Source organism: Callorhinchus milii, unplaced genomic scaffold, assembly GCF_018977255.1.
Source record: "Callorhinchus milii isolate IMCB2004 unplaced genomic scaffold, IMCB_Cmil_1.0 Scaffold4, whole genome shotgun sequence".
Lineage (NCBI taxonomy): Eukaryota > Metazoa > Chordata > Chondrichthyes > Chimaeriformes > Callorhinchidae > Callorhinchus > Callorhinchus milii.
In genome coordinates, this window is record NW_024704745.1 from 61,449,498 (window position 1) to 61,476,531 (window position 27,034).

General features: G+C 41.8%; 1 protein-coding gene across 3 annotated transcripts; it reads left to right on the forward strand.

Annotated features, from left to right (window-relative positions):
• The first annotated feature begins 1,527 nt into the window (after positions 1-1,527).
• On the forward strand, positions 1,528-20,102 carry LOC103172415 (transmembrane protein 182-like). 3 transcript variants are annotated; one of them, XM_007885188.2, is made up of 8 exons: positions 1,528-1,735; positions 2,866-3,054; positions 4,480-4,573; positions 7,268-7,363; positions 13,348-13,485; positions 15,466-15,554; positions 19,520-19,638; positions 20,081-20,102. In XM_007885188.2, exons 1-7 carry the CDS (start codon positions 1,574-1,576, stop codon positions 19,613-19,615), a joined length of 864 nt encoding a protein of 287 aa, XP_007883379.1. In that variant the 5' UTR covers positions 1,528-1,573; the 3' UTR covers positions 19,616-19,638; positions 20,081-20,102.
• The last annotated feature ends 6,932 nt before the right edge of the window (positions 20,103-27,034 follow it).

Genomic DNA, 27,034 nt, shown 5'->3' on the forward strand with positions numbered 1-27,034 from the left:
AGATGGACAGAACATCATTTGTCACTTTGGCCAGGGCTGTTTCTGTGCTGTGGGTGGCATGGAAACCCGATTGGAGGGTTTTGTGAAAGGAGTGGCGGGAGAGGAAGGAGCGAAGCTGGGAAGCAACCAATCGTTCCAGTACATTGGAGCAAATTCCCTTCTGCTTTTCCAATTCTCCATTAACGTTTAACTTGCAATTCAATTTTCTTAATCAATAGTGCATAAGATCACAAGATTGGTTTTGATGAAGAAGGTCCTTTGGCCCATCTGATCTCTCACGCCCCCCTTTATAACACTCACCCTATTGTCCTCCCATTACAGCATCAAGCTATTTTAAACGAGTTCAGTGTCCTAGCTTCAACCATTTTTCCTGGCAACCTGTTATAGTTATTAATAACCCATAACCCACGTGGAATCCGGTAGCTCAATGGTTAGAGCACTTGCTTCGTAAGCGAGAGACCTTGGTTTGATTTGTGGCAAGATGATACCTAGCAATAATAATAATTGCTAGGTAATTCCTTAAAAAAATGTAAAAATTGGTGACTCAATTCATGACTGCTGTGCGCAATTGGCTGCTGCATTTTGTCCACAACATATACAGTCAATTCACTTTACAGTATATTCTGTGAAGCGCTTTGAATCATCTAGACGGCGCTATATCAAATGCAAAGATTATTATTATCTCAAAGACGTGATAAGGAGCTACATCAAATGCAAGGCTTATTATTATTGTATTATTATTGTTCTGAAATTGCACTTTGCAACTCTAACCTATGTCCTCCTGTTCTACTGTTTTGGTGCAAACTAAAGTATTGTTCTGGATTTAGGTTTGTAAACCCATTGTAAATGTATATACCCCTATGAGATCCCTATTGGTTTGTCTTCTCTCAAGACTGGAGAGTCCTAGCACGTCTGAGCTCACACAGCAGCCAATTTTATTAAAACAAGAAAAGCTCATTCCTCTTATCAAGCCCATTCCTTTCACCTCCTATATGGAATACTGATGGAATATTGCTTACTCCCATCATGGCTGCTTGTGGGGCATTGCTGTGCGCAAATTGACTGCCGTGTTCACCTGCAAAATCCACAGTTACTACACTTTACTGTAAAATCATGGGAAGCGCTTTGAGATGATTTGTCAACCAGGTAAGACGATAAATAAACAGAACAGATTTGTATTGTTATTATGAAACCTGAACAGAATGCGGGCGGTGGGGACGATTTAAAACGTACTTGTTGCTCACTTTTGTTGGTTTGAGAGGAATCAAAGTTGCAACCAAACAAATTGTAAAAATGGGGAAAAAATCATGTTCAATCTCAATCACCCTTTGCAAAGAAACCATACATTCCCATTATTTTTTTTAAAAAAAATAGTGAAATGGGTATTTTACAAGTGTCATTCCACACTTGGTGTTGTGCAATGAACGCACCCAATTCCAAGCTATTTTCTCAGCAAGAGGGACATGGCTCAAAGCCAAAGGGGGAGGAATATGTTGGAGTCAGAGAACCTCCCACTCCCCACCAGATCAGCACTTCTTTTATTCTTCCTTCAGTGCTTTCGACGATCGGCAGCATGAAACTTCTCAGGTCAAGGAGTATATGTATTGCTCGAATATTTGCGTTGATAGGAGTTGCATGTTTTCTGTTGACTTTCTGCACCAATTCCTGGCTGGTGGTGCAAATCGTTTGCTCACACGATGAAGAAGATATTAACATGAGAGAGATAGGACAGCAGGTTGGTCAGATGCTTTCATTGCTCCTCTTACATCTGTAAATCTTGTGCATATGAATGTCGGGAAGCTTCACACTTTATGTTTCAAAGTCGGGATCTCTGGTCGAACATTCATTTACTTGTGAAAGAACAAACAAAGAAGTCAACGACCTCGAAAAATGAGTTGGACTCGGTTTCGTTTTGAGTAATTGTAGACATTGGTTTGAAGTCGGGCTTTTGCTGAAGCCCTCGAGGTTATCCAATTCCATCTTTACAAAGAAAAGGCTGGAATAATACGAGTCTTGAAAGGAACAAGATTTGCATTTAAAATCCAGTCTTGAATCGGACAACAAAAGCAATGGGGAAAGGATAAGTCAATAGAAAGGAGGTTTAGTGCAGGAGGTTAAGGCATTGGAGAAGTTGGAGAAGTTGGGAGGTATTAGTCTGCAGGGGAGAGAATCTTGAAAGCAATCCTTTCTGAGCCAGGGATCCAGTGAAGCCCAGCGATGATTGTGGTGATGGTATGCAAGGTTTAGTACTGGTGAGGATGCAGGCAGAGGAGTTTGGGATCAACTGGATTTATGAATGGTGCAATTGGGGAGATCAGCTAGGAATGCGTTTGAGAATTATTCTTATAATTGTAGCACTGGAGATGAAACAACTTTGCTTCCAGGGGTAGAGCAGTGTTGGAAGAGAACCCTGATTAATTCTTTAGGTGTCAGCGTGGCTCAGTAATAGCATTCTGCCTCTGAGTGGGAAGGTTGTGGGTTCAATCACTATGTTGGCCTTTGATCTAAAAGTCCAGACTGACACTGCAGTCCAGTGCTGGAGGAAGACTGAATTGTTGTGGATGCAATCATTAAATGAAATGTTAAACTGAGGTCCTGTCTGCCTGTTCAGACAGGCAAAGTATCGCCTCACACTATTCCAAAAAGATAAGGGTGGTTTCAGTTTTCTGAGCAATAATCCCGTAGATAAAATCAATCATTGACTTTATTTCTGTTTGTGGGACATTTCTGGGTACCCATTGGCTGTAGCTGCGGTCAACAGAAATGCAGTTAGTTCACAGGCTGTATTATTTAGTGTATTTAGTAATCCCTGTTTACTAAATTCTATAGTATTAGAATTATTTTCAATTCATGTTTCTTTTCCAGTTCACTCCAGTTGGGCGTGAGGGAGAACCCAATGAAACTGAGGACCTTGGAATGAAACCAACTCAAATGTCAGTTCAATTAAGCACAAAAATACAAGAGCATTTGAATCAAAATCGTAGGTCCAAAAGATCGAAAAGTAGAAAAAGGTCAAGAAACCCCTTCCCAGGAGGCTGGTCTCTGTTAAGCATGGTAAGATCTATAACCAAATACTTTGCATTTGATTAAAATGTAGTCATATTTTAGAAATAGTGGAAGTAAAAAAAGACTTAATCTTAAATATATTTTTGAAATATTTACTTTGCATTCTAACATGTCTTGCAAAACGATATTGTTGTATTTTATTTAAAAAGGGTTTCATGCAGAAAGGTTTCTTACTCATATGCATCACAATTTAGTTTTGAAATGATAATCTCACCACAAGAGGTGATAATTTTTTTTGGTTTGCTGGGTGTTTGACATTTGAGCGAACCCATCATCATGTTCAAGTGTATACAAACCAAATTACAGTGTTCCACTAATGTTTCGACATTTCCATTTGCCTGATATGGAGTGCACACTGTCTCTCTGAAGGAATGTATTCCATTTATCTATTCCTGCAGAGTTTAGGCAAGGTTGTCAATGGATAAGGGCTGGGGACTTGAGAGTTTGGATACTTTGCGTTTGATTAAAATGTAATCATATTTTAGAAATAATAGAAGTAAAAAAACTTAATCTGAAATATGATATTTTTGAATTACGTCCATTGCATTCTAGTTTGTCTTGCAAAAGACAATATGCAGTCAATTCACAGTATATTCTATGAAGAGCTTTGAGACATCTCTAAGACGTGATGAGGCGCTATATCAAATGCAAGGATTATTATTATTGTTATTGGAATACTGATGGAATTCAACCAGATATGTTTGTTATTGCAAACATAAGTGATCCTCCCACTGCTTGTGTAACATGGACCACTCTATCAGTTACGGCTTTGGCTTGCGGGGTTAACATGAGTCAGATGAACAGAATCTTAACTCCTGCTGACCAGCCAGGCTGACGGATCTATCATCAGTAGTGCATTGGAATAGATCTGCCTAGTTCGACCTAGTTCGGATATCCCATTGCAAAGTGTGTCATCTTGGAGCCAAGCCAGCTCCATAAAGACTCTGTTTACCTCCTCCTCCTAATGAAAAGATGTAAAGAAAGCTGGTTTGGGAAATAAAAAGCGTCTCCTCTTGTGTAAAGCATAAAGGGAGCTAATGCATATGACAGAGTGGACCAAAGGGAGAGTTTTCTTTTCTGCACTACACCTGATTTTGGAGATCTCAATGCTCTCAATAGTTGCTTGAAGTAGAAAAGGTTCAATTTTCCCACATCTTGATGAGAACACACATCTTACGTAAAGAAAAGTGGGCTGAAACTCCATTAATGCTATGTGTAGCACCTTTGTCAGTGCACAACTATGGTGGCTGGTATTGTTAAGGTGCATAAAGGTCAGTCCATAGGTGTGTTGTATACATTTATAGATCCGCATCGGTTTATATTTATGTAACATATTAATGAATTTTTTAAGTTAAGCTTTTTCGCAACCTGTTTACACAATGTCGATTACTAACGTTAGTTATGTCCCCTCAGGCTGACGGTAAGATTATTTGTTATGAGGGTTTCTTCTGGAACTGCAAAATACTTACCCATTCCGTTGAGGACAGCTATGTCACATATATGCTTTGTAAGTAAATTATTCTTTTAACATTATTTATTACGACTAAATTAAAGTAAGTCATCACAATTTTTTCTTGTGGTGAAACAACTCTTTCAGGCAGGAGCTTGAGATGTTCTTTATTGCTTTGGGTGCATGTTGGTGTTCCAGGCCACCTGATCTTCCAGGATAAATTTGATTATAACTTCACTAACATTATAACTGCAGTCAGAACAAACATATGCAGGCACTACATTGCACTGGATGAGTGGAGCTACAGGTCAAAATAAACGGACCTGAATGCATTTTCCAGTGCAGGTGATTATATGTATTTTGATTTATGTAAGTTAATAAAAATACTTGCATTTAACATAGTGCCTTTCATATCAGGAGGATATCTCAAAGATCTTTGCGCAATTTATTGTAAAGTATAGTGACTCCGTATTTGCAGGGAATCACCTATAATTGAATTTACCCTGGAAGATCAGATGGCCTGCAAAACCAACATTAATCCAAAACAACAATTATATCTGAAGCTTTGGACTCTTGATAATGTCATTTCTTGTCATTTCGAAGTTGGGTGGAAAGGAAGTTTTATTGGGTACTTTGGTAGAGAGATTCACCAATCATCTGCACATTTTACTGACTTTCATTTGCTGATGTATCAGCGGTTCAAATGTTGTCATGTTCTATATTTCCAAACTATTGTATAATCTTATGTTTTATGAAAGTAGTCACACTCTGTCCCTGTAAAGCACTTTAAGATGTGTTACTACATGAAAGGTGCGATTAGCATGCAAGATGTTGTTCTTAACAGCATATGTTACATTAGGAAACAAAGGGAATTTTCCATCCGTAGGTAGAATGCATTGATGGAACTCTCAGAGGATAGTTTAAAATATTGCAGTGGGTTACTGCATGTGTCAAACACTTGCTGACAAAAAAAGGAACTTTTAAAGTGCCCAGAATTTGGCAAATTGTTAATTTAATTCGGACTTTATTTTGAAATCAGTTAAATTAACTTACGGAAAACTGCTTAAAAATTAAGTCTGTATTTAAGAATTTGCTCAATTCTAAATGCTCTGAATTGCTATATATGTAGAGTAAATCTGGAGCCATGTGGAATTTCTCCCCAGTTATACTGATGCGATCCATTATTCCATGGGTCAGTGTAACGTACATGATATACTGCTGCTTGCCAGAATGAGGCCAAACATGCATTTCATATTCAGGATTCATGTTGTTAGAAAATAAAAATAAGCGACACTCGCTCGAATGGATTATATTGGTTCTTTAATACTCAGAATCCCAATGGGTTAATACACTCGGTTAATTGCCTGCAGGCACGGCCATCGTCCCAACTATCTACTAGTTACTATCGTACCGGACACATAATTTCGGCGAGTACCACGGCCACCGTCCCAACTATTTACTAGTTACGGTCGTACCGAACTCCTAATTTCTGCAAGTACCACGGCCACCGTCCCAACTATTTACTAGTTACGGTCGTACCGGACTCAAATACGTCAACTGTCAAGTGTATTAATTCAGAATATCCTGCCGAATCCCAAATTGTTAGAAAATAAAATCAGCCAAATCTGTAAGGAAATAACGCTAATTCCTTTAACCAGATATCAGACTGTTTTATTATTATTCGTTTGTTATTCCCCAATATCCCGATGGGTCAGACGAAAGGCCGGTACAATCAATAGATCTTATAACAGAACAATACCACCGTAGATATCTCGAGTTCAACACTGTGTCTTTCCAGCACACAAGCTTGATTCTTCATGCTTTCAGTCTTCTTGCTTACAGCTTTCAATCTTCCATCCGATATCCTCAGTCTTAGTGTTTTTAGCTCTGTCTTCCATGTCCCGTACCCTTGTCTCCGCAGCCCGGGACGGCCCCATCTCCCGTATCCTTGTCTCCGCGACCCGGGATGGCCCCGTTCACTAAGTTAACGGAACTCTTATACCGATGTTCATCCAATCATGGTGCGGACATTAGATCACCCGGCTGAAATCATGCTGGGTGTACATGCCTCAGCACACATACACATTGTCCCTAAGACCCCTGTTATCTGATCTAATTGTCTAAGATAGAGGATTGATCAGTTTAGTTTATCTGGTGCTCATTATTTTGTGTGTGGGATCATTAGTACATTCCTTTCAAGTTATTTCTTATCAGTATCCCGGGATGGTACCAAGGTCCTCTAGTTTAAGCAACTTGCTCGTTAGTTGCTATTTTTGAGGGTTGCCTTTTGTTGCTCTTGAGTGTTAATCATGACTGTCAGTCCAGTTGCCCCCCACACTTAACTTAAAAGTTAACCCATTCGCAACATCTATTATGATTCTAACATTATACAAAAAGTGTAAATTCTAACAATGTTAGAAATGAAATATGTGAGATGCATCGATGTAGAGGAGAACACTTACTACTTTGCTCCAACCGTGTGCTTTTACATCAGTACCAGAAACATTAATTTAACATTAATTGTATGAGCGAATTGGCCTGGGATTAACAGGAATCTTCTTAGCATTGAACTATTAAGTGTTTCTCCCTATTGAGGAGGAAGATAACAAAATTATCAGTCGTAGTATAGGAAACCTTAAAACATATACTAACCTTGTGCACCTGATACTGCAGATAATATTTCAAAATGTTTAATCTTCTGTTTGTTAATTGCAGTACAAATTGATGTTTTCCTTTTTCTTGAATATCCAGCTAAAAAACCTATTTCAAAAAGCTGTGTAGAGGCCTTCCACACGCCATTTCCTTTAAACCTGAACCTTAGCAATCATGCTTATGCCTCTAAGATTGGTAAGTACACTTTCTAGCAAACGACTTGATGTGAAAATAGAAAAAATATAGCCTAGGAACATGATATAGGAGCAGAAGGAGACCATTTATTGTCGTTCTGCTGTAGCTCCTCAGTTCATTTTATCCATCTGTTTTAAATATCCCTAAATACTTTTATTTATCAAGTCCAGATTGACTCTGCTACATATTATTGTAGCAAGCCCTGGAAATGATCATGAGAACATTTGCTGGCTTCTCGAGTAAAATGCAGGCAGTCACGCCAACATTGTGTCATGCGTGCTGTGTGGAAATGCAGCTCAGTGAGTACTTTTATAGTCTGCCCTATCATGATGCATGGACTGAACTTTGGGACCCAAACCACTGTGTTTTATTGGGTTGGTGTGTATAATAATAATAATAATAATAATTATAATTATAATCCTTGCATTTGATGCGCTTCACAGGATATATGGTAAAGTGAATTAATTGACTGTGTATTTTGCGGGTGAAAAATAAACATTTTCTCTCTTTTTAAAAAATGTTTTCATTGTATATGTAGCATACTGAAGCAGTCTGTTCTGTACTCTTTTGTATTCTCCTCACACACGTGTTCAAATCCCTTCACTCCCTGGCACCTCCCTACTCTCCGATCTCCTCACTCCCCAATCCACCACCCCGGCACCTCCGCTTGACTGCCACTTCTCCCCAAAACTCTGGAACACTCCCCTCAATCCCTCCACCTTGCCCCCTTCCCTCCCCTTTATCAAATCCTGCCTGAAAACCTTCCTTTTCGACCATGCTCACCTCCCCTTACTCACCCAGCCACCCTCGCCTGGCTAGGAGTCAGGCTCCGCCATTCTTAAGTGCTCTGAGATGCTACCCTGTGTGGAGGGCCCGATATAAGTTCAAGTTGTTGTTCTCATCCCCCTCTCCTCCTGCAAACCCTCCACTCTTCGAAGCCCTCCACCATTTTTTTCTGCCTCTGGAAAAAGCTTCCCCCTGAGTCCCTCACAAATGCCCTCTCATCCTCGGACCTCCTCTTCCTCTGGCTCTCCACCTGCAGTGATCCTGATGCAGCCTTCAATTCCCTGACTCCCCTGAAATCTAGGGCTGCTTCCGAACCCACCCGCTCCCCCGGCACAACAGTCATCTCTGCTCACTCAAAACACAAACCTGGATGCTCGAGCACAGATGGCAGAAATCTGGCCTCATGATTCACTGCCGGCTGTGGCTCGAGCACTTCCACACCCACCGCCTCCCCCATTCACAGGCGCGAACTGACTTTTACTCCAACATTATCCTGGAGGTAAACGACAACAACAATCCAAAGATGCTGTTTTCCACCGTCCATCCTGTTTTCCTCCTCCGTGCACCCCTCAAGCCCCCTCTATCCTCATGTCAAACGCTAAGTGCGAAGATATCCTAGACTTCTTCGCCTCAAAGATTTAAAACATCCACTTGGCTGCATTGTCATCCACGCCCATGTCCCCTTCCACCCCACCCAGACCTCCGCCACGGCTTTTGCCACTTTCCCCTCCTCACACTCCTTTGCCCCCATTTATCCCTCCTCCCTCTCAACTACAATCACCCGGAGGAAGTTCAGAACCTGCTACCTCGATCCCCTCTCCACCAGCTGCTTGTCACTCAAGTCCTCCTCCTCTCCCCCCTGCTGGCCGACACGGTTAACCAGTCTCTCTCCTCAGGCTCTGTGTCCTGAAAACCGCTGTCATTACACTCCTCCTCAAAAAACCTACACTCGATCCTTCTAATCTCACACAACCACCGTCCCATTTCCAACCTACCCTTCCTTGCCAAAGTCCTGGAACACATTGTTTCAGGTCAACTTCAGTCACAACTCTCCCTCCACTCCCTCTTCGAGCCCCTGCAGTCTGGTTTTCACCCTGCCCACAGCACAGAGACAGCGCTTGTCAAAGTCACAAACGACGTCCCCTCTATCTGTTACCGGGGCTCCCTTCTTGTCCTCCTGGATCTCTCTGCCGGGTTTGACAAAGTCAACCACCTCCTCTCCTCCCTCATCCACCTCAGTGGGGCCGCACGCGCGTGGTTCGAGTCCTACTTAACCAACCGACTCCATTTCATCTCGGCAAATGGTTTCTCCTCCCGCTCCCGCCCGGTCAACTGTGGGGTACCCCAGGGCTCCATCCTTGGCTCTCTTCTTTTCTTATCTGTATGCTTCATCTGGGCAATGTGATCTGCAGACATGGGGTAAACGTCCACATGTATATGGATGACGCACAAATCTACATTGCCTCCTCCACTACCAACTCCATGTATGCCGATGTTCTATCGGCTTGTCTGGCAGGACCTAGATGAGTACAAACTGCAGCTGAATGTGGACAAGACAGAAGCCATACTCCTTGGCTCCCATCAACATCTTCACTCTTGTGAATCTGAACTCCTCAACCTCCCTGGGCTCTCCCTTAGACTCACTGAACCAGTGCGCAATCTAGGGGTCCGGTTCGACCCCCAGCTGTCCTTCCCCCCCACATCCGGTCCCTGACCAGGACCGCCTTCTTCCGCCTTTGCCACGTTGCCCACCTCCGACCGTACCTTACCCCAAATTCCGCCGAAACCCTTGTGCATGTCACCTCCTGCCTGGATTACTCAAACGCACTCCTCGTCGATCTCCCCAGCTCCACTATCCACTATCCCTTCACTCTCTGGCACCTCCCTACCTCTCCGACCACCTCACACCTTGATCCTTAATCTGCTCAACTGGCACCAGCCTCCTGTTCAACTCTCGTACCCACCGGCCCACCATCAGAGGTCACGCTTTCAGCCACTATGCCCGATTCTCTGGAACACTCTCCCTCAATCCCTCCGCCTTGCCACACTCCCCTGTTTCAAGGCCCGCCTAAAAACCTTCCTTTTCGACTGTGCTTACGGGCACCTCCCGCCAACCCACACCCCCACCCCCGGCTCAACATTAGGCTCCGCCATTGTTAAGCCCTCTATCCTGTGTGGAGGGCGCTATATAAGTGCAAGTTATTGTTGTATTCTCATGTCCGAGTTCTGCGTAAGATACTTTTTAGGACAGCTATACTACCAATTTAGCCCTGTTATAACCTTGTGTCCAAGATTCCAACTTGAGTGAAGATTTCTTCTTTATTTGATTTGCCAAACCCCTTCCTTGTTGACCTCAGTCGGATTTCACCCTCCTGAATGCCAAAACATTGAATGCTCATTTATTAAGCCTCATCATAGTTAAATTCCTGCATCTCAGATATCAGCTTTATTTTAACTGCTGGGGATTAGCTACATGCTACATTCCTTGTTTGACTATTTCATGTACTTTCTAAACCAGATGGTTGGAAGCAAAAGAAGTGCCAATTCAATTGGGAGGCTCTACATCACCTTGAGCTTGCTGCTGCATTCGCTTGCAAAATGCGGAATCACTACAATTTACAGTAAATCCTGTGAAATGTTTTAAGATGTTCTCCCCACGTGAAAACTGCTATATTAAATGCAAGGACTATTATTATTTAAATTTGCATTTGTTTAACTTATTATTGGGAAGGAAGATATTCACATCAATGTTTTAAGAATAGACAGAAAAAATGTGACATTTATAACACATTGGCTAGCACATTTGATAATTTATCCAAGATGTGTGGTTTTCAGCCAGTTAAACCCCAGCAGTACCCAGTGCACACTCTAGGGTCCCCAAGCTTTGGGCTTTGCCAACCTGTACCTAATACTCTCTGGATTTAAGTAAGTGTTTCAAGCTGGCTCATTTGGTAACACTGCTGCCTCTGAGCCAGAAAGTTGTTCAAGCCCCATGTTAGGATGTGAACTTGTGTAGTCTAAGATGACACTTCAATGCAGCACACGTGTGTGCTGCATTGTTGGAGGTGCAGTCTTTCAGATGAGATATTAATCCGAGGTCCCATCTGTCTGTTCAGGTGCATGTTATAGATCCCATGGCGCTATTCAAAAAAAGAAGGCAGTTTCTCTCGGCCAATAACTTACTCCCCACTCAAATAAAATTGGTCATTCAGCCCTGTTTGTGGGACATCACTGTACTCAAGGTGATGTAGCAAAATTGGCTGCCACATTCGCTCACAAAATACACAGTCAATTCACTTTACAGTGTGTTCTGTAAAGCGCTTTGGGATGTCCTCCTGACTTGAAAAGCGCTATATCAAATGCAAGGGTTATTATTATTATTATTATTTTACAAAATATTCTGTGAAGCGCTTTGGGATGTCCTCCTCATGTGAAAGGAGCTGTACCAATGCAAGAATTATTATTATTAAGCAGCGTGCATCCCTCTGGGGAGAGAGTGTGCATTCCATTCCAAACATGTCTATGTGATATACATGTCTGGTTTGGATACTCTTAAGCATGACGAGGGGTTTCTGCATGAGTCCGACACTCTGCTGACTATCAATAAAATCAAAAATATCATGGCACACAGCATTTTTCACCTCACCTTGTAATAGTCTCTGTTGTCTCCAAATGATCTCTACACAATTTCTCCATTGCTCTCCCTCTCCAACTCCACCATTTGCAAAATTCAACCAAATCTCAGCTGCCCATATCATACCCATATCAAACACCACCCTGACATTATCCCAGTCCTTTCCAGACTCCACTGGCTCTTTGTTGCAAGATCAATTTCACCAACAGCAATTTGTATTTATATAGCGCCCTTCACCCAGGCAGCGTCTTGGAATGCTTAAATTTCAAGATCTTCACACTCACCTACAAATCATTTCCCCCAATGCAGGGATTCACAAGGAAGGGATCAGACCCAAGTGAGGGAGAAAGGGTAGGTAACCATAAGCATTGTCAAAGGTGCAGGCTTTTAGGCAGGATTTAAACATAGAATGAGAGAGGAGTAAAGACGGGAGGGGTAGAGGGAGGGTATTCCAGAGATTAGGGCGTAGTCAGTTTTTTAAGCTTCCAAGTCCTGACTCTACTCCTGTGCTCTGCAGCACTGTCATGACCTTTTAATATGGAGTTAGTCTTCAGATTGCAATGGGAGCTCAGTCTCCAGTTGGGGTTCTACCAAATTGGATGCCCTTTCAATTCTTTCCCTTTTAGTGCCACTCTCCCTTTTTCATTCCATATTGTGCATAAGAACATAAGAACTTGCGAGGCGAATGAAGATCAAGGTCCATCTAGTTCGCCTTCCACCATCCTGACAGTCGCTTGACATATCGTGTCCCAAACTATTTACTGCATCCCGAGATATTATTTTCTAGCAGAAATATATCTAATTTGTTCTTGAAACAAATGACATGTTCTGCTTCCACTGTCTCTCCAGGGAGACTATTCCATAAGTTTACTACTCTCATTGAAGAAGTGTTTCCGCAAATTTGTTTTGGATTTCAGTTGCAGGCTGTGTTCTCTGATTGCACTATTCAGTACAAGATGAAACAACTTATCATGGTCTACCTTGTCTATTCCCTTCAGAATTTTAAGGATCATAATCATATCATCCCTTCTCTTCTCCAGTGTGAACATACCCAGTTATCTAATCACTCCTCACATCTCCAACCCCTCCATCATCCGTGGAATCTACATCAAAATGAATTGTGGCATTGAAAATATGAATTCATCCACAAAAATCAAGTATCCTGTGAACTACTTTGGGACAAAGTGAAAGGCGCTCTACCAAATATAAGGATTATTATTATTGTTCATATCCACTTCATAGTGAATAGGGTGTGGTTCAATTCAGTGCGCTGGCCAGCTCCAGCACTAAAATGTCTCGGATCTCCAGGTCATCAAATTCATGCCGAAAGTCACTTCAATCCAGGCCAGCACTCACTAACTGATGTTCACTGTTCATTGAATATATGCCACCACAGAAATTGAACTGTGCTTGTTTGCAGTTTGAACTTTGTTTAAATCGCAGCAATTGATAAAATTGGGAAAAAACATATAGCATAACTGTTCATTGTGATTGGTAATTATATTGAATGAGGCTTTGTTTGACATTTATGCCATTCCATCTAATTGTCTGCTTGTGTTGACAGGCTACCGTCACGCATGGAGTGCAATGATGATAATTGCTGTACTGATTATTGGAATTGGATTTGCACTCATCACTTATGAAGGTTTCACTGGCAAAGACACCCTGCACCGAATGGGAGGGCGATTTTTCTTTCTTGCTGGTAAGTATACATTTTCAGGTATTTGACATGCACAGATTGAGTTGCAGACTAGCATGAAAGATGCTGAACTTACAGCCTAGGCTGATACACCAATTTGCTGCGCTTGAAACATTTGTTAGGTCAGAGTATTAAGGGATGTGGGGCAAGGGCAAGTAATTGGACTTGAGGTACAGATCAGTCATGATTTTATAGAATGGTGGAACAGGCTCGAGGGTCTGAATGGCCTACTCCTTTTTCTATGCTTCTAAATGAGACATTAAACCGTCTGCCTGTGCAGGTAGATGTTAAAGATTTTGTTTACGTCCTGACAGGAGAAGGGAGTTTCACCTGGTGCCCTGGCCTACAATCTCTCCCAAAACATTGGTTATTCACTTCATAGCTGTTTGTGGAAAATTGAAATGTAAACAAATTGGCAGCCAAGTTTGTCTACAAAATACATAGTCACTGCACTTTAAACAGTATCCTGTGAAGCGCTTTGAGATGTATCAAATGTATGGATTATTATTATTACACTGCAATAAAGTGAAATGCTCCTGAGATGGCAACAGGAATATGATTATGTGCCTCAGATAACAGTAAGGTTTTAGGATCCTGGGTATTAAGGATACGCTCAGAGAGCTGAATTTGTTTCCATTGCAGAAAAGAAAATTGAGTTGGTCTTGATTCAGCAGTCTATTAATTATAACAGCTGGAGATGACTGGAATGTTTGACTTGGCTTATAGAGCAGGAAAAGTGGTTAAAAATTAACAAGCCTCAAGTTAAACTTGCTATAACAAGGAACTTTGACCTGCAGAATTCCAGTAAATGGAACAGATTCTTATGTCTAAAGTCAGTTATTTGGAGCTGAGTTGAGGGTTGGGATCAGCAGGGGGTAGAGGGCATGGAGGGTGCGGATAGGAGGGTGACTGAAGGCGAGGTCGAAGAGGAAGGTCTTGAGATGGGCCTTGAAGAAGGCGAGGTATGGGGTGAGTTCCAAAGGGTGGGGGCCAAAGGGCTGGTGGTGGGCAGCCAGGTGGGGGAAAATGGAGTAGCCTGGAGCCCGCTGAGCAGAGGAAACGGACAGGTCTACATGGAGTTAGCATGTCACAGAGGTAGGGAGGAGCAAGGCCATGAAGAACTTTGAAAGCAAGGGTGAGGATTTTGAACTTAATCCTTTGGGAGATTGGGGAACCAGTAGAACCGGGCTAGGATGGGGCTGATAGGGTCACAGAGCCTGGTGCAGGAGAGGGAAAGGGCTGCAGAGTTCTGAATATCTGCAACTTGTAGAGGGAAGAGTTAGGAAAACCAACAAGCAGGGAGTTAGCATAGTCAAGCCTAGTTGTGATGAATGTGTGGATGAGGGCAGAAGCAGTGGCGGAGCCAGGCAATGATGTAGAGGTGGGGAAGGCAGATCGGGTCATGGCACTTCACACAATTTACTGTAAAGTGCAGTGTATTTAAAGAACATTTATAGGTGAAAACAGGAGCATTTGCTCACAGCAATGTCACACAAACTGTAATGGAGCAAATGACCAATTTTATCCGACAGCATTTGATAGATGTTTGTGTGTTAATCTGATTTAATCTCTGTGTCAGAAGATTATGGATTCAAGCCTCAAGTCAGGATTTAAACTTATACAGTCTTTAGGTCCCAGTTGCCAGTTCAGGTGCATATTAAAGATCCCATGGCATTATTCAAAAAGAGAAGGGAGTGTCCTGGCCAACAATCCTCCCTTCCTCAAAAAATTGATCATTCATTTTATGGCTGCTTGTGGGACATTGTTGGTCCCAATTGGTTGCTGTGTTCACCTACAGAATAACAGTCACTCCACTTCATAATAAAATCCTGTGAAACACTTTATGACGTCCCCCTGACCTGGAAGGCACTATACCAAATGCAAAGATTATACTGTGAGAAGTCATTTATCTATACAGAATTGATTCGTAAAAATATGAATGCTTTCACAAGGCATTAATTCCTTTTTTTTGTTTGCTCTCAGGTATTTTGTTGATCTGTTCCATCATTATCTACATCATTTGGATTCAGTCTCTAACAGATCTGCAGTCCAAGATCGCTGCGTCCATGAACGTATGTTCACATTCAGTGAATGTCAACACTCAATATGGCTGGTCTTTTCTGATCACCCCTTTTGCAATTGTGTCCTCCTTGATTGCAGGTTATCTCTTTCATCATATTTGAGACCAAAGATTGACCCATGTTTGACAAGTGGTTATACAGGTCTATGTTCTGACAGTGTTCTGTTATGCTCATCTTCTCAGTAAAATAATAACTTGGCTCCAATCTTCTTCCTAATTTGTTTTGCTCCTCAAACCGGTGGCCCATGTAGGGGTATAGTTAATGGGTAATGGTGGACCCTTTACCATTATGGCCAGGTAAAATCTTTTCCTCACTTGAATTCCAAACACTTAACATTTCCAAGTAAAGCCACAGAATAACAGACAGCAGTAGGTGGTTATGGTTGAATTTTAGTCTGACTCCATAATGTGAATTTTGTTAACACGTGGCTCAAATATTTGTTTGGCCAACCATGTGTCTGACAAATGCAGAAACCCATCACATGCTTAAGAGCATCCAAACCAGACTGAAGTTCCACATATAATAATAATAATCCTTGTATTTGCCCTTATCCTAATAAGTGCCTTATTGACTATATTTTATGGGCGAAACACAGTGCACACCAGTGTCCCACAAACAGTCTTGGATTGAGTGATCAAATTATTATTTTTTAAGGGATTATTACCCCCAGAAAACCCAATTGATTAACAACCAGGTTCCTACTTACTGCTAGCAAAACAGAGGCATGTGGACTAAGGAAACTTGCCCAACGTTTCGCCCTGCCTGGGAATTGAACCCAGATCCTCTTGCTTGCAAGATGAGCACTCTGACTACTAAGCTACAGGACTCCACAACATATGTATGGTACCTACATATGGAAATTTACTTGTCTAGAATAGAATGCACATTCTTTCCCTGGAGGAACACAACACTCTCTAATTCTAGAGAGTATTCAGCGTATGTTGGCAAGTGCCAAGCCTTGGGGATCCCAGAATGTGCTTTGGGGTCTATTGGTATAGCTAACACCTCATAGCTTGCCATTGAAATCCCAGTCTGGCTCTGTATGATACTAAGTATACTGAGCCATCCACTCTTCACAAGGCCCCAAGTTTAATTCCTGATCCCTGATCTACAGTGAGTTTGCTGATTTCAACCAGGGCAGCATTTGGAACATTACAAATTGACCTAGCCAACCCTGAGATAAGAAAGGATAACAATTGGCCAAGATTTAGGAACTGACTGTGAACTGCAACTCTGCTAATCAGGCTGCTCCCTCTACTCAACGAACACCAGCACGCTTCATATCCCACTGCCCCCCAATCTGCTCCACTATCAGTGACAAGCTTTAGCCATTCTACTCCATTCTCTGGAACTCCATCCCAGAATTCTTCCCACCTTGAATCCTCCCCATCTTTAAACCCTGCCTTAAAAAGGACTTTGACTTTGGCTTTTGATCATCCTCCCACTTCTTCAGCACATGCACTGAGGCTCCCAATCAGCTTTGAAATGTCCCCCCAATGTCAAAAATGAAACATAAATCATTGTTATTGTTATTCAGTGACTTTTGTTTGTATCAACCTGGGCTGATGACAGCAAGCAATATTGTGGTTGAAAACCTTGATTACTGCTGTTCTCTGCATGTGAACCTGAACGTGGGAATTGCCTCAGGTCTTAGTGTTAACAAGCTCCAAGCTAGTGTCCAGTGAGGTTTGGGCAGCAGATATTTTAAGTCAAACATTAGTTAATATCAGCCATCGCTGCTTTCAGCCATAAATATCTTGTCTCTTGGAGAGTCTGTGTAGCCAGCATAGAGGAGACTCTTTCTGCCCACTGAGTTGAGGCTATCAGAAGCCTTAGACATGTAGGGATATCAGCTTACAACCAAGGCACTATTGATAAGATTCTTTCTCTTTACACATAACATGAATGATGTATATAGGATACCACCTCTCAAAACGCCAAATTGCTAGACATTCGGGGGGAGGGGGGAAGAGCACAGAGAGGATATGCTGAATCTTTGTTCAAACTGTCAATTTAATAATAATAATAATCCTTGCATTTGATATAGCGCTTTTCACGTCTTCTCGACGTCTCAAAGCGCTTCACAGAATATGATGTAAAGTGAATTGACTGTATATTTTTGGGCGAAATGTCCCACAAACAGTCGTGGATTGAAATACCAATTTATTATTGTTTTTGTTTTGGAGCGATTATTATACTCACTATTCTTCAATTCCTCCACATTCTTTTCAAAATTGTTCTTCATTTACTCTGAGGTTCACATTGTCATCTATTTTTATGTCATTGAATGTTGCAGAACTGTTATGCTTTTGGAAACAAATTAAATTCCTGGCAGATTCTGGTTTATCCCCAAAGACCAACAACGTAGGGTCAACTGTAGACTTGAAAAGCAAAAGCTCTTTGATTTAAAGAGAGCCACAGTGTGCCCTCACATCACAGGGCACTTCACAGATCGATCAAAAGATAAATAAATTTGTGAGTTAAGAGTCCAGTGTTAACACCGCGTTCTGTTGTGTATTTTGGAATACAACTTGCGTCTCTTGTTTACCTGGTCAGCGAGTGTTTGAGCCACTGGAAGATTGTTAACACCTTCTCCCACTCCATCAAGGGTTATTTTTCACCCAATAATTTTTTTAAAACCAAGTTTAAAACCATGGGCTCGCATTGCTTCCCTTTAAATAACAAACAAACAAAAAAAACACAATATGAAACGTTGAACAGAAAGTGGTGGCCGTGCCTAATAGCAGTAGCCTTTTTGCAGGAGTTAATAGAAAGAAAATTTGCAGTCATTTACAGGTAAAGACTTTCTATCTTGGGCACAAATAATAATAATAATCCTAACACTTAAGTTCTGAGCCCAGCGGTTGTGCCATACCACGCCATGTGCTGCACCTGTGGCACGAAAAGTTGCATTTATACAAAATCTTTCAGTTGGAAGATATCCCAATACTCTGGACAGTCGAGGGTTTGCGCCCAAACTGGGAGTTCGATTCAAGAGGGGTGGATCCAAGGGGGTGGGGGTGGGAGGATGATTGAAGGGAAGGCAAAAAGAGAGAGGTCTTGAGATGGACCTTGAAGGAGACGAGGGAAGGGGCAAAGTAGAGGTTCTCAGGGATGGCATTCCAGAGTGTGGGGCAGAAAGGCTGAGGTCTACCACTGATGGTGGGGATGGCAGAGCTGGGGAAGTGAACAGACCTCTGCCTGCTGAGCAGAGGGAGAGGAGGGAGTGGGCGGTGGGGGGACTAGGGTTTTAGAAGATCGTGGAGGTAGCATGGGGCAAAACCTTGGAGGGCTTTAAAAGTGAGGACGAGAACATTGAACTTGATCCTCTGGGGGATGGGGAGCCAGTGGAATCTGGCAAGGATGGGGGTTCTGAATAATCCGCAGCTTGTGGAGAGAAGAGTGGGTGAGTCCAGTGAGCAGAAATAATTCTGAATATCCCCAACATCTTTTAAATGACCAGCATGCTGATTCTGCTGTTATCACTTCATGAAACCTACTTCAATTTTGTTGATGTTCGACTCCAAAACTCAGCTGCCAGACCCCTCTGATTGCAATTGTTTACTTTCTACCAACTAGTTTTGTATCATTACATAATGCTCTAATCAATAATAATAATAATTCTTGCATTTGACATAGCATCTTGCATGTTTTCTAGACGTCTCAAAGCACTTCATAGAAATGACAGTTTATATACACACTTGCTTATGCTTTGGAAGTGATATAGATATGGGCATGAGTAAAATGGTATTAATTACATTGCTTTACTTTTTGTTTGCACCAGTATACTTTGATGATTAATGATATGGCAATAAAGATCAATTGATTCCATGACCCATGTATATATTTTTGAAACCACCATCTTGAAAAATATTAGGTGATCTGTTGTTAAATGTTAAGTTTATAGCCTCCGGAGAAGATTTATTTCTACTTCTTTATATTTGTTTTTATTGCAGTCACGATCTACCAAGGAGGGGGGAAAATCCCCGGCCATCAAAAAACTTTTTACTGTTCAATCCCAAGGCCTTGGGTTCAGGCCATCCAATTATTGAACCCATGCCACTAGTTCCATCAGGTGTGGCTAAACCCTCAACATATCTGCTCTGTTCATTGAAAATAATTCAGATGATAATAATAATAATCCTTGCATTTGATATAGCGCATTACAACAACAACAACAACAAGATTACATTTGTATAGCGCCTTTCACGTCGGGAGGACATCCCAAGGCACTGGACAGTGTACAGCAATTCAGACCCAAGTTGGGGTCGGGGGGAGAGGGGAGGGGAAGGCATTATCACGTCTTTGAGATGTCTCAAAGCGCCTCACAAAATATACTGTAAAGTAAATTGACTGTATATTTTGTGGGCGAAACGCGGCAGCCAATTGCGCCTAGGAGTAACACACAAACATTTGTGGATTTAGTGGCCAAATTATTAATATTATTTTTAAGGCATTTTTATCCTGGAAAAGCGATCCGTCAATCGAGTAACAACTGGTTTCCTACTTACTGCTAGGTAAACAGAGACGTGTGGAGTAAGGAAACTTACCTAACATTTCACCCTGGCTGGGAATCGAACGCAGATCCTCTCACTTGCGAGGCGAGTGCTCTACCTAATGTGCAACAGGACTCCTCAATCGCTTCTGACAACTCTGACATTCTAGCATCAGAATGTGATGGCATGTTAGCTTTGGGGCCACACATGTCTGTTTGATGTAAATGTACCATCCATCTGCATTATAAATAGTTGCCAATCGCCAACAGACATAGACACTCAGGTGCTGCACTACGAAATGGTGACTGACCCAGAAGAGGAGCAGTCATCGTTCATTCTTCTATTCACACAGCACCACATCGCTGCATTTCAGTGACAACTTAATGTGCTTTGCCTTTTGTCTGTCAGAAACAATTGCAAAATAGTAAATTAAAAGGACTAAATTATGCAATCAAAATTTAATAATAATCATACTCCTTGCATTTGATATAGTGCCTTATCACGTCTTGAAGGGCTTCACAGAACATACAGTAAAGTGAATTGACTGTATATTTTGTGGTAACTCAAAATGCTGCTAAGTAACCTTCATGTCACAATTCTTAATTTAAGGAAGGAACTTAATCCTAATGGGTGAGCAATTTACTAGAATTAAAGCAAAAATGGATAATCAAGCCAGATACCAGTCACAGGAAAGGTGATAACACATGAAAGAACCTCCAGTGTGCAGGCTTGTGTGAAGTTGTAACATAATAATTTCAGGGTCGCCAATTCTGGTTGGACGTATTCTGGGAGGTTTCATCAGATGATACAATATTGTTAAGGATTGAGTTATTCCTAAACAAATTCACTACAGAGCAACACCCACTTTGAAAAATTCTGTTGCTTTTGAAAGTGCAGAATCATGCTGTGATTTCTTGTGAGCCAGAGTTATGTTTGGTCACTATCATAAAGTGAGACAGTTCTGACTTATCTGTTGTTAGATAATGTAAATTACAGCACCAGTAAACCAATAAAATGGTTGAGACAGGGCAAGTGAGCGTTGCCTTGATATTTCAAATACCAGCTGGATTGTAGAGTCCCCAGATGTGTATGAAGCAACCAAGAAGATGATAACAGGATAAATCTTGAATCACCATTCAATATTCATTTTGAGAATTCCCTAGTGATTCTTTTCCTGGATCGCTCACAGCATTGTCCGGGAGATTAATCTTTAATTCCTGTGGATTCTAAGACAATCCTGCGGGGTTGGCAACCCTAAATAGTTTAATTCTGTAGATGCTTAAGTACAGATACGTTTGCCTAAAAAATATACTGCCCCAGGACTGTTAATTCTTGTCTCCGGGAACACTCAGCAGGTCAGGCAGCATCTATGGAGAGAGGAAAATGAGTTAACATTTCAGGTTGATGAACTTCTGGCAGAACTCTTTTTATATTTTATTTCATCGACATGAAACGTTAATTGACATTCTTCTCGCTGTTCTTGCTGCTTGACCTGCTGAGTGTTCCTAGCAACTTCTGCTTTTATTTCAGATATCCAGCATCTGCAGTATTTTCCTTTTTTTAAATTCTTGTCTCTTGTCAGCTGAAAGAGAGAAATTCACTTTGATGATAAGTGATCTTTTGCTAAGATGTTAGGTTTTTACATGTATTAAATTATATTTATACTTTGATAAAGGATGCAATTCATTTTTAAATGGACAAGGCAAGGAAACATTTTTTTAAAGAGTTTGTGCATTTACAAGCTTTGCGAAGCATTTGGATGAATGTTATTTATTTCAGGAAGTTTCATTTTATCATCCCATCTAGTTTAGCATCTTTGCACGTTTTGTTTTGGTCTGACATACTTGGACTCTCGTTACGGTTTTTAATACGCGATAGCTCCTTCTACTGAAAACTCACAGGACAAGAGTGTCTGATTCTGCCAGTTCTGGAATAATCAATTTCTTCTGGGGTAGGAAGGACATTTCTTACAACTCCTGACCCTCTTGCCCATGCTTGGATAATATGGAGGCAGATTACAAGAAGCCAAAGCGCTAGGGATCCCAAAGAATCTGTTGGGGGTACCAGCTAAAACTATAAAATATCAATCTGAGGCACTGGTAACCTGCTGCTTGTCCATTATGTTGCAGAATTATTAGAATGGGAAAAATGTAATCCATATTGACATGTCTTACCCCTCCAAATTCCTATGGAGAGTGAGAATGTTTAACAACAACAACAACTGCCCTCCAAGCAGGGTAGCATCTCAGAGGCTCAAAAAGTGTTTAAGATATTAAAGGGACTTTCCCATGCAGAATCGAGTTGCGGAATCCAGAAAAAGAAGGCATAATCTAAAAATTAGAGTTAATCTGTTTGTCATTTCTTTACTCAAAGTGTTGTGGGATTGTGGAATTCGCTTCCTCAAAGTACTGTTAATGTACAGTGTGTTGGAATCTTTAAGAGAGAAGTAAATAAATACTTGGCTACTAAAGATGTCAGTGAGTATGAAGCAAAAGCAGGCACATGGTATTGAGCTTCAGATCAGCCATGATTCAAAAAAATGTTGGAGAGACTTGACAGGCCAAATGTTTTTATGTTCCTAAATAGCTGAAGAGACCTCTTTGTCTCAACTGAATAAAAGAAAGGAAAGCAAGTAAAAAAGTCGAGGGTTTTATGGTTTCCACATGTTTTGAGTTTATCCTAAACTCTGTATCCATTATTTCTATGTAGTGTATAACAACAACATTTGCATTTGCATTTACATAGTGCCCTTCACATAGGGCAATGTCTCAGAGCACTTAACAATGGCGGAGTCTGTTCCTGATCTGGGGAGACAGGGGAGATGACCGTTGGCACGGTTGAAAAGGAAGATCTTCAGGTGTGATCTTCAGGTGGGGAAAGAGGAAGCAAGGAGAAGGGATTGAGGTGGAGAGTTCCATAGTTTTAGGGCGTAGTAGCTGAAGGCACAGTCACCGATGGTGGAGTGGAAGGGATGAGGGATGTGCAGGAGGCCAGAGAGAGCTGAGCAAAGATGGTGGGTGGTGGAGTGTTGTGAGAACGGTGTAATAAGTGTTTACAGTAACTACAATATGGTTGTGTTATTTATCACGATGCTGGAAGTTGTGATCAAACCAGACAACAGCAATAACAACAACAACTTGCATTTATATAGGGCCCTCTACATGGATAGGGTCTTGGGGGACTTAATAGCGGTGTGGTTTGATGTTGAGTTGGAAAGAGTTGAGTGTTGACTGAAGGCACGGTTGAAGAGCATGAAGGACAACCGAGAGACTGAATAATTACTGTTTGGCTGCAGAGTGACACCTCCCTCCAGCTTTGGCTCAATAGGGGTGCCCAAAGATACGAGTGTCGTTACTGCTTACCTTTGAGTGTTGCTTGACATGATACTGGCTGAATTCAGATTGAATTAAACAGGCATTCCATGATGCGGTGCTCAAATCAGATTGAAAATTCTTATGATGGGATGCGTGTCACCAATAATTTTTCTTTTTTTGGTCAACCGGGGTCTGACACATGCCAAAACCCATCACCATGCTATGAGTATCCAAAATCAGACTAAGAGTTCTACATATGTGATAATGATAATTACCACAACAAGTGTCACATGTTCATCTCAATGTCCTGAACTAAAACTAAAGATAAAGAGAGCACAACTCATTAAACAAGCACATCAGTAGCATCATGTAACTTAATAAATCGATGTTCCCTTTCACAACTCTTGCAATATTCTACCCTACTAAAAGTACTGATTGCAGTTGGAATGTTGTTTTTGATCCACTTTAAAACCAAGAAGAGTTTGGAATATCAATAAGAACACAACTTGCATTGATATGGAGCCCTTCATACAGGATAGCATTTCGAAAAGCTGTACATTGGCAGAAATGGATGTCAAGCAAGGGAAAAGGGGAAATAGATCAGGAGCTACAGTGGTGGAAGGTTGGGGGGGGTTACTTTTCTGTCTGATTACAAAACGTTTGAAGGTAGATTTTAATACAAAAAGTGGGTAGAATATGAGTTAGGCAGTCTTAGTTATACCAGTCTGCAAAATTTGCAATATTGGACATGGAATTTTTGCCAGTTGCATTGTTTTTTAATGCAAAACAAAGATAAAGTAGGATTAGCAAAATGTCAATAACTTTGTTAATTTAGGGTCAAACTTCATAAATCTGCTATGATTTTGTCAAATATACTCTAATAATAAAGCAACTGATCTACAATTCATTCGGTAGTGACATCATCACTAAAAGTAATGGATCTTCATTCATTGTCGCAATCTGATTCCTCAGAAGAAAAAACTTGTTTTCACAATCAGAATCACTCTCATCAGGAAATGAATGTCATCAAATGCAGCACAGATATCCAAAGGAAAACACGGGAAATGATTGGAAGATACAAGGGGGCATCAGTTCAAATTGTTGAATTCTTATGAGTACCTCGTTCAGTACGTTCGTGTGTAAGGGTTATTTAAATTTGTGACCCTGCAGTGAAGTATGAACTGACACAAATTTTCTTTTAAGTAGTAAAATTTAATAAAAGATTAACAAGGTTATACAAAGTTATATATTTCATCAAATCAAATGAGTTCTTACGACGGGTTAGTAATCAAATTAAACTCTTACGACAGATTAGTAAAGTTCACTGCAAAGGTGTTGCGTGGAGTCCGAGTTCGTGAATAAATGTTTGTACATCCAGCACCTGGAATCAACCTTGATTGGCCTACAGAGAGGTAAGGAGCTGCTGCTTAAACTCCACATCGCCAACGGATGGAACCATTGCTCATTGGGAAGGGGCGTGTGCCCGAGCTACATGTCCATTCCCATTTAGTCATGTTAGTCTTACATTTCATGCTGAGTTGTGTTGCCCATTAGGAAGCTTACAGGGAATTTCTGGTGCTTACCATCCACCTAGTGAGGGCTGAAACCCGTGCTTGTCAGATGTCGAATGACCAACTGGTAACTATCCTCCTTCGTGTGGGGGTGACGGGGAAGGTAAGCTGGGTCTCCTTGGAACTGAACTGTCTCCAAGGTGACATGTTTGGCAAAGGAATCTTAGGATCAAACCAGCCCTCTGTGGCGGTCTCAGTAATAATAATAATAATAATAATAATCCTTGCATTTGATATAGCGCTTTTCACCTCAGGAGGATGTCCCAAAGTGCTTCACAGAATATACTGTAAAGTGAATTGACTGTATATTTGTGGGCGAACGCGGCAGCCAATTGCGCACAGCAATGTCCCACAAACAGTCGTGGATTGAAAATGACCAATTTATTATTGTTTTTTTTTTTGGAGGGATATTATTAGGCGTGTGGAGTAAGGAAACTTGCCCAAGGTTTCGCCCTGCCGGGAATTGAACTCAGGTCTCTCGCTTGCAAAGCGAGTGCTCTAACCACTGAGCTACAGGACTCCACAAAGCAATTCCCTACCCCCCACTACCCACTCCCCCCCTCCCCGAAGATAAACAAAAATACGATTGAACCTATCGCTCGCGCTCTCTCTCTCTCGCTCTCTCTCGCTCTTTCTCTCTCGCCTCCCTCCATTTGAGCGAAGAGGAGAGGTAAGGGCTGACATGTCTTGAGTGTGAGCGTGTGCTAATCACTTGCTGTAGTGGATGAGAATGTGCTTAGCCACATCGCTGTGGCTGAGGTCTGTTATCCAAGTTTCTCTCTCTCTCTCTCTCTCTCTCTCTCTCTCTCTCTCTCTCTCTCACTCTCTCTCGTAATATTAAGATTGTGGGGTTTATTTTAAAAAAAAGTAATCGATAAAAATATGGCACGGAATGAGGAATCAAAGCGTTCAAAGGTTCAGGATGAATATAATATCCTTTTGTGCTTCTACCCGGAGTTGCTCTGAATCCTTCAGGCAATTGACCACCTCAGGACTGTCCAAGAAACCGTCTTCAATTACGTGTCTCTTCTCTGCGGAAGTGCTGAGTGGAGGCTAGACCAACCCCCCCCCCCACTGCCTCCCACCCCACTCCCCGCTGCCAGAGTGGGGCAGGAATGATGAGACCCCCCAGCTAACCTCCTGAATGCTTGGTGGGGACTTAGAACATCTCTGGTAGGATCTCTGGCTAGAGTTCTGCCTGAGGCTGGAGGGAGCGGGGATTTGGGGAGGGGGAAAGGGAGGAGGATGAGTGGAGAGATTGGGGTGGGGGGAAATGAGAAGGGAAAAGAAGGGGAAATTATTCGATCTTGCGGTCTATACTTTAGACTCATTATTCCAGACACCCAGATTTAGGTTGTATCCTCAGTTCGACTGCAGAGGTCATGAGGGCCCACAAGACAAAAACGGTCTGAGGACTGGGAAAAGTGGGGAAGGGAGACAGTCACACTGCACACTAGGGTTGAACTGGCTTTGAGGAAACCTGCCTGAGTAAAGGCAGCTCAACTGTAATCTATGGCATTGCTTGATGGTTGGTTGTCCAGCCTGGGTGGTTCATTAACGAGAGGTCCTGAGTTCTGTGAGTCAAGGCCATAACAGCACAGGTTATAATAACTCTAGGGGGTCATGGACTGCGAAGGGCGCAGCTTGCATTGAAGAGCCACGAGGTTCTCTCAAGATCACTGACTCACCCAGTGGCAATGGGGACTATGTGGCTTGAATTGCAGCGATAGCTGTAAAAAAAAACATAATAGCCCTAAAAATGCCCAATAGTTTTATTTAGATGGCATGAAGTGCTGATAGAGGATTGTGAGGGTGGGCGGTGGGGGGTGGGGAGAGTGTGAGGGAAATACCCTAACAAAATGCTGTCATGTTCCTGACAATAAGGTCTACACTAGCGTCCGAAGCAAACCTGACCACATCCAATTGAGAAAACTCAGGGAAGTGACCATGTTCCACATTATCAAGGTTGAAAACCGAGGCAGAGAAAACAAGAATTTGGCAAACTGAGGTTCAAAAAGAAAAAAGATCTGGCAAGTTGCCCCCACCCACCCCCCCCATGAGAGTAAAGTGCAGAGCTTTGGATGGATGAA